We start from the raw sequence: 8,538 nt of genomic DNA, 5'->3' as shown, positions 1-8,538 counted from the left end.
GCAAGCCTTACAGCGTCGAAGAGGCCTAGCAGCCTCCTTTATAGCCTTTTCTCTCTTCGAAATCAAACGGCCGGAGCTGCTAGCGTGGCCCTTTGTCTTTACGACATCCGAGGGATGAACCTCAACTACTTTAGGTCTTACCATTCCATAAAACTCTTCTATCAAGTAGTAACATCGTCCGTCTTCCTTAATCCTTGCTTACGTGTATCAAAACCAACAGCCCTGGCATACACATCGTAAAAGGCGAAACCAAATTCTAGTGATTGGAACTTCTGACCGACGACCGGCTTCAATTCCGGAGAACATTCAGGTATAACGAACACTATACATAAAGTCATAACAAAAAACATATGAGAATTTATATTCATTATAGGACATATATCGTACATTACTGATCAGAAAGAATATATTATACCTTAATATTCGTACATTATATATATCGAGTAATACCACACACTATCCGAGTTGATAACTAAAACCCTATCGGAATTCTCTGCAAACTCGACGACTTAACCTAATAATACACCCTAGCACCAATAATTGGTAAACACACGGAGAATAAATTAAACTTGGCAGATACATTAAAGAAAACCCTATAATTGAAAGACACAGATAAACAAAAATGCTCAATACAATGAACAACAACTCCACGAAAACAATATTTGCGTAAACTAATCAGTTTTGTAATCAACATACGAAATACTTAATTTACCTTCTTCCATTGTTAAAGAGGACGACAAATACGCACGACTACTCCAATAATAACGGTTTTGTACGGGAATACGATGAATATCGTTTGTCTTCAATGGAGAATGATAGGAGAATATCGTTTGTCTTCAATAGAGAAGAAGGAGAGAAGAACGCTGAAAATTTTGATAGAGAAGAAAGAGAGAAGAAAGATTGAAGCGTGAATCAATAAGCAGAATAAATTAGATTATTTATTTACCAAAGTTAAAAAGGAGTGAATCAAGGAATGTAATTAACCGCCTAAAACTATCACTCCCAAAATTGCCCTTTTTCTTATTAAAATAATGATTTTATTAATAATAGGAGCATGAATCTAGGCCATTAGATCACAAAATAATGGGGTTAAGATTGAAAAGGACAATAGAACAAAAGATGGAAAAATGATATGAATACATCCCTATATATATATATATAGGGATGAGTTTGTGTTAAAATGACAACACCTCTTAAAGTGACACTGTGACACCACGTATCCAGCAATATTATAAACGCTACACAACAATTGTATAAACGGTAGACAACAATCTATAGATTGCTGTTAGACAGCAATCTATTGGCTGAGAAAAATTGTTGTATAGTGTATTGGATATTGCTTGCTGAGAAAATTTACCCATGGCCATTTTTTTGATTGCCGCATGGCAGCTGATTATTCGTCACGTGTACAAATGATTGGCTAGAAATGGTGGTATGGTGTTACTTTAAGAGGTGTTGTCATTTTAACACACTCCTATAGGGATGTAATCAGATTAATAAGTGAAGTTCTGTCAAAGATCAAATCAAATTTCAGTCATTGGATTTTGTGATCTAATGTTCAGATTAATGCTACTTTAGAAGAAGAAGAAACAAAATTACCTTTGCAACTCTAGTTCATTTTGCAAACAAAATGCAGCCATTATTTGAAGAAGAAAAAAAACAAGAATCTCTCTACCAATGTACATGCATGTAAAACATGGTTTCAACAAAAGAATTTAGCTGCCTAATTTTACCAAACATTTCCCAGAAGCTAGAAAAGGGCGTTCGAGCCGGCCAGCCGGAAACTTACTTCAGGCATCGGTCGTACCGAGCTGGTCAAGGCTGCATTGATCCTACTGAAAACTATCTTCAATGGCACACAGGCTATTGAAGGGCCTTTGAGCTTCTCGAATACCAGTTTCGTCTCTCCTCGGCCCCGTCTATGTGGGGAGAATTCCAGCTCCAACCACGAACCCCGGCTGGCCTCAACTTGATATGACGGCCATCGCTATCCGAAACAGGAGAGACTGCCTGTGATTCTTGGAGTTGGCATTTATACCGAAAGTAGTGAGAGAGCTTTTCCGAACAACGCCTGAAGCATTGATATCGGCTTTGTTGAGAAAACCGGGTAATTTTCTCTCAAATAGTGAAATAAACCGATTCAGTAATTTCAGAGTTAACCCAACGGGGTCTACTCAATAAAATTACTTCCCCAAATAAATTCTCCGGAAAGACTGATAGGGACACTGTCATCTCTTAAATACCAGACTCCAAACAGAATTTATCAGGCGATGTACAAAACACTATTACCAAACCCGTAAATAATATTGAATACAATATCACAACATAAAATAAAACCCATAAATAAATGCTGAAGAAAATAAATAATAAAGAAAGAACACACCCGAAAAAAAACTTTAATAACAGAGTTCGGTCATTACCTATGTCTCCGAGCACCCTCTGCTGAACCCACTTATATTTAAATGGAGAATGAATACTATATTTGAGGTATGCTTCATTTATAGGCAGTCACTCCTCCAAAACTACCAATACCCCACCGATGTGGGATTGTAAAATTTTGACAAAAAAGTCAATATTTGTAGGAAAGCTTCAACAGGCCTCACTATCCACTTTCCTTAGCCTAGAATTCCTCTTCCCCTTGAACTGCCAGTTGGAGGTACCTTTCTCGATGCTTTGGTTGATTTCTTGATCTCCTCGGATCAGATCCATTATGCTCCTCATTCGCCAGTGGCTTAGCTTCAACATCAAATCTCCGAGTCATCTCATACGCTTTACTCCTTCGTATCCATCATCCTCTGAATCATTTTGCTCAGCGTCCAACAACCAACTGGTCGGACTGGGATACCAAATCAGAATCATCTCCGGAGCTATTTAGGTAAGATGATTTATCAGCATGGTCATGCTCGAGTAACTGCAAGCTCGAGTGCATGAAGAATGGCGTCTTCTCTTCGAGCATATTTAGCACCTTTCTTAGAGAGATGAGATGCAGACTCTTGACTTTCTTTATGCAATCTTCATGCTCCCCACAGTGAAAAGATTTCGATTTCTCCAGATTATACCAGTCACTGAAATAGCATTTTTGAGTCAAATTGCACTCAAAACAGGTTGATGTTTCAGGGGAAAGAATATTGATACTGCAATAAATGACAAATAAATTGAGTAAGATATCAACATGAACAACTTAACCAGGTTATCAACAATGTATCTGATCTGTGTTTTCGCAACTCACGACCAGCCATTCAAGGCAACCTATAGGTTCTCTATGGGTATGGGTATCTTTTAAAACCATTCTAAGTGGAAAGGAGAAGTTACCATATTATCAACATATGGGACTCATTGATGCGGATCGATGTTTTCTTGCTAGGATTGACTCGATCGAATTCAATCTTAGATACCAAACTAATCCATAATCCATCACATCAGAACTACAAATGCACATCCTCCACGGTTGGTTCTAACTTGTACGTTGTGAAAAGAGCAATCTGGTTAGCCGATAACTCCTTTGCTCTAACATACACAAACACACAGATACATTGGGAAACATACACAATCAATCATCATAACAACAAATCAAATCAAATCAAATCAATGTTGTAAACAGAACTAAATCAAGTCAGTCATAAAAATGGCTAAAGAAACATTGCTTACACACTAGCATCCTCTTTACCAAGAAGGGGTCCCGGATCGCAGTGTAGGCACAGAGCCCTCTGGCAGCTCTCCGGGGCCAAGAATTGACCCCGTTTCTCCTACGAACCCCCCAGCTGTCGCATCAATGCCCTTATTAGAGTCCCCCAGAACTCCCCATTTACAAGCCACAATAAAAATGGAATCTTTAAATATGCACAATTTACAAGCCAGGATTTTGCTTTTTGGTGAACTGAATAAAATAGTCGCTTTTGCACAATTGCAAATTTGCAGTCCTTTGAGAAAAAAAAATGCGAACTTGCAACCTTAGTCATTAGGAGTAGTACAGTAACAAAACTTAGATATGGATAATATGAAAAGTAAAGTTATTGGAAGCTTGCTAGATCGGATTACATCAAAAAGAACCCTCTGATATCTAAGTAAAAATGTTTATTTGTGAAATGGGATAGTTTCAAAACATGTTTTGAAGCGGATAAAGCATACTACAATATCAATACAATCGATAAGGATCACCTAAAACATCTCCTACGCGGGAAATTAGGTGTTGTATTTTCTAAGTGGGAGGTTTAGCGGTTCTAGCTCGAGCTTCGTCTCCGTCTCTAAGAGTAAGAGGGGCAGGTTTAGTGGATCTAGCCCGAGCTTCATCTCCGTCTCTAAGAGTAAGAGGGGCAGGTTTAGTGGATCTAGCCCGAGCTTCATCTCCGTCTCTAAGAGCAAGAGGGGCGAACGAGACTGAGCTAGTGAGCCTTCTGAAGAGACTAGGCTGCGCTCTCGGCACAGCCTTGGCTGTCTTCACTTTAGCTATGTGGAAACCAATTGCATCTACATACCAACCACACTTCCCTTTGAATCCCACAATCTGCCCTCCTTCCATCGGCAGACTGAATGGCGTCCCTTCTTCCACTCCAAACACCCCCAATGTTCTGCGGTTTGTCCTGAACGTCAGCGACCGGATCACCGGGCTCCCCCCGTGCACCACTGGGGCGTAGTGCCCCCACACCGCCGTGAAGTACTCCTCTGGAAACTGCAGCTTCACCTATGCACCCAAGAAATATGCAGTCTTACTTCAATACCTTTAATACTACTATGTTGGAATAATTGGATGATGCAAATAATATTTATACCTCTGCAGTTTTGGTGCCTCCGCTACCTCCACGCTTCTCCGCTGCAACGGGCCTTCCGTTTCTATCGTACACGACGCGTATTGAATCGATGCAACGGCCATACATGAGCTTGATCTCCCTCACTCCATTGAAGCACCCATCATCCCAATTGCTCCCTCCGTTTCCTCCCCATGGCCCAACCACGATCTCCTTCCCATCGCCCGCCTCGTCCTTTTCCCCTTGCTACAAGATCAAGATCACACCATAAATTTCATATGTTTTGACAAGAATATAGTAGTAGGACAAGCATGAAAATAGTAGCGTACCATGTTTAGCCTGGGAGTACTTGCAAGAAAAGTAAAGAGCAAATATGCTAATTGCAATGCTTAAACACATACTACTATATATGTATATATACACATCAGCTAGAGTAGAAGAATGTTCCACTTTTGCTCCAGTATCTAATTCCAATACAGGCAAAGGGAATAAAGATTACCTTTTTAGTTTAGGGTACAATATTAGCGGTTTCGATTCAATATGATTGCTTTGAATCTGTGCTGAGATGATTAAATGGGGATATATTCCTTGTATTGTTCATCTTCGTGATAAAAGGTAGATGAGCTGCATCAATTTGACGATAATGAGGATATATTCTCACTATGTCAGACTGTTCACATTTTCAAAGTTATGTGCAGCAACAGCAACAGAGCTGGCAAAAATATTTTAGTTTACCAAAAAATGATTTGGAGTCCAATTCTACGCACAGACACAATCCATATGTCATTCGACTCTGGACTTCTTTATCTTAGGCGTCCATGTGAAGTCGTATGATGTCTTCCTCCGCACACACTCCTTGCTTGAAACTTTAACATCTTCAATGTAATGTCTCCAACATTTGTTGGAGTAGAATCCACAGCAGCTCGGGCTATCTTCTCTCTCCATTATCAGCGTGTTTATCAACTGCAACCATGGCCAAAACAATGAGCGTGCATATTACATAAGAACATCGTTTATCATTTGCAGGGCACAAAATATCAAATTACAAGACCATAGTTCCTCTATAGACAATTTCCATGGTTTCTATTCCTTCTCAAGGAATTGAAAGAGGTTTGTTTTGTGGAATTAAGCTAAAATAAAATGCCAGAGCAAGAAAAACACACTCGGATTGGTCATTGGTTACATAGTTTACCTCTATGAGACTACATCTTGGGGGCACTGCCATGACCGAGATTTTACATTATTTTTTTGAATTCAATTACGGGTCATTTTTAAGAGACAACAGCTTTAAATCTGCCCTAATTATGATTGTACCCACGATGACAAGAACACTCTTACTGAGCGACAAAAGCCTTAAACCTGCGCTAATTATGATTGTGCTCAAATGACACCCTTACTAACAAAGGGTAGGTTCAGTAATTTTAGGCTCCTCCATAACTAAATGCAGAAAACAACTACAAAACCCTTACTAACAAGTAACAACATATGTACGTTCAGACTCCATAGTTCAATAGTTCAACTAGAAAGCATTCTTACGAAAATGAGACATTTATGCACAACTTGAGTGGAAGCATTGGCGCTAGTCTCCTATTTAACTCCAACTACCAAGCATTCATTCAATTTCGATGTTGTATGTATATTATGTTCGTTCTCTTAATGTTTCCAACCAAAGGGAAAATATGATGCTCTGAAAAGTTCATTCTTTTGCACATTAACTGTTCTGTAATTATTACGAGCAACAACTATAAAAGAGACGGTATAGAGCATTAGAACTACATTTTATACACACGAGTCAATGAAAAAACACTAGGGGCTCATTTGGTTGACAGTATAGAACTACATCTTATACACTACACACACAACTAACTACTATAATGCATTGCACAGTCGCAAGTGTTTACCTCGAGTAGCTCACCCTCGGCCGAGGATACTAAATCCAGACTCTTTCCATGGATCTCCCTCAACCAATTATCAACATTCTTCATAACTTTCGACGCTGATGCAATCAATTCTATCCTGCCAGCCTTAGCTTGCCAAAGATCCTTCTCTCTCGCTTCTTCGAAAATCTTCATAGTCTGCAAGCAAAGTTCAACATATAAATTGATGACATACAATGCATTACGATAAAACTCCATATGCTGAACAACAAACAACAAAATGCAGAACCTTCTTGGTGTATATGATCAATTTAAGCCCTGCTTTGGATCCATCCAAGTCCCAAGAGAAGCGGTCACACGAATCATCTGGTCTCTTGTTACATGAACTGGGAGAGAGCTTCACGTGAGATACACGCGGAGCATTGAGAAGGGGGAAAAACCTCCCATGGCCTTGGTATTCGAATGAGTGGAGATAAGGAGCAAATACATCGACTTCATTCAGCATGTAGCATTTGATCAAGGTCAAGCTCTTCAATGTTTGGCTACAAATCCGAATCTTCTCTATTCTGGTGCAGTTCCGAAGCTCCAATTTCTCAAGCAACGGAGACATGGAAATGTGATTTTCAAAGGCAGAGTCTGTCATCCCACTGCCCATCAACGTCAAATTCCTCAGCTTTTCCGTGCAATTGAGGCGGATTTTGTATTTTACGTTATTCTGCCCATGGAACCAAAATGTTTCAAGGTTCGGGGCAGTGATTTCAATGCGTTTCGTCAATGGGCAGTCGTGCACCTCGACTCTCTTAAGCTTAACGAGGGAGGAGATCTGCAAATAGTGCAGATGTGAGCAGCCAACAATCCTCAAATCCTCCAGCAACGGGCAGTTTTGTTCGAGTCTCTTCACCAACTCGGCATCAAGATACACAGCCTCTCTAATCAAAACCCCTTTCAAATTACACATCTTCAACGAAGCCAAGCCATACAATGAACTGCCCGTCAGTTTCAAGAAAGTAATCGAACTCGATTCAGCCAAACCAATTGGCATCTCGTGATATGTCCCGGCACAAACCTCAAGCTCTTTCACATTCTTAGCAATGGCGGCTCGAATCCATTCCGCCATTGACTGCACAGGCTGCTGCATAAATGGATCGATACCATTCGCCAACAATCTGAATTTATCCACGCATTCGAGGCGATCGAGCCTCGTAGCCAACGCATTCGTCACAAATCCCTCGAAACTATCCCAGTCCTCGCGTCTCCTCTTCCTCTCGAAAATCCCTACCTCCCTCTGCGTCTGGAACCACCGATGGTCGAAGTGAAACGACTGGTACGAATCGAACACGCGCTTCCAATTCTTCGAGAGGACCGTGATCCGAGCCACGTCTTTGGGGCAGCGGAGGAAATTGAGGATGTGGTGGGCGATCGACTCCGGAAGCTCCGAAATCCGATCCGATACTTCGTCTTCTCCGGCGACCTTTCGCCTCTTTCCGCCTCTATCGCTATTCGAGTCCATATTTATTTGCCTCTTTCTCGTCTTCTTCTTCCCCAATTCGCGATCGTCAGAAACCCTAGGAAGACGCGAGTGGTAAAGCATTTTTCCCCATTCAAATCGTCGATTTTCTGATAAAATTCGATTTTATTGGAGGAATTACAAATCCAATATAAAATGAGAAAAAGAAATAATAATCTAACAATATTAGAGAATTTTCTGTTTCCAATTTGGCGGGAAAATTATGATATTTGATGGAGCGAAGACTAGAAAGTTTAGGCTTTGCGATAATCACAACTCTTTTTTTAGCGTTATTTGATTTTATTGTCGTTCAATTAAATCATTGGAGCTAAACTTACTCGCTTTTTGAGTCAAATGATGATTAGATTCGCACGATTAGAGACCTTGATTGCTGTTAGACTCACATGAA

General features: G+C 40.3%; 2 protein-coding genes and 1 pseudogene across 4 annotated transcripts; all 3 read right to left on the bottom strand.

The window, feature by feature from the left end:
• Window positions 1-161: 161 nt before the first annotated feature.
• Window positions 162-4,126, bottom strand: LOC121778903 (annotated as a pseudogene).
• Window positions 3,994-5,382, bottom strand: LOC121778834 (jacalin-related lectin 19-like). Of its 2 annotated transcripts, none has more exons than XM_042176238.1 (3): window positions 5,245-5,382; window positions 4,770-4,991; window positions 3,994-4,681 (listed from the first exon to the last, which is right to left on the bottom strand). In XM_042176238.1, the coding sequence occupies exons 2-3, from the start codon at window positions 4,872-4,874 to the stop codon at window positions 4,199-4,201; spliced, it is 588 nt and encodes a 195-aa protein (XP_042032172.1). In that variant the 5' UTR covers window positions 4,875-4,991; window positions 5,245-5,382; the 3' UTR covers window positions 3,994-4,198. The 2 variants fall into 2 exon arrangements, with proteins under 2 accessions (XP_042032172.1, XP_042032171.1); XM_042176237.1 differs by lacking the exon at window positions 5,245-5,382 and adding an exon at window positions 5,075-5,231.
• LOC121778833 (F-box/LRR-repeat protein At3g59200-like) lies at window positions 5,312-8,373 on the bottom strand. 2 transcript variants are annotated; one of them, XM_042176235.1, is made up of 4 exons: window positions 6,912-8,373; window positions 6,647-6,820; window positions 5,481-5,708; window positions 5,312-5,369 (listed from the first exon to the last, which is right to left on the bottom strand). In XM_042176235.1, exons 1-3 carry the CDS (start codon window positions 8,211-8,213, stop codon window positions 5,529-5,531), a joined length of 1,656 nt encoding a protein of 551 aa, XP_042032169.1. In that variant the 5' UTR covers window positions 8,214-8,373; the 3' UTR covers window positions 5,312-5,369; window positions 5,481-5,528. The 2 variants fall into 2 exon arrangements, with proteins under 2 accessions (XP_042032169.1, XP_042032168.1); XM_042176234.1 differs by having other exon boundaries at window positions 5,312-5,708.
• Window positions 8,374-8,538: the final 165 nt, after the last annotated feature.

The sequence above is a fragment of the Salvia splendens genome, chromosome 19 (assembly GCF_004379255.2).
Source record: "Salvia splendens isolate huo1 chromosome 19, SspV2, whole genome shotgun sequence".
Lineage (NCBI taxonomy): Eukaryota > Viridiplantae > Streptophyta > Magnoliopsida > Lamiales > Lamiaceae > Salvia > Salvia splendens.
Note: the sequence above shows the minus strand (reverse complement) of the source record. Positions and strands in the feature narration are given on the sequence as shown.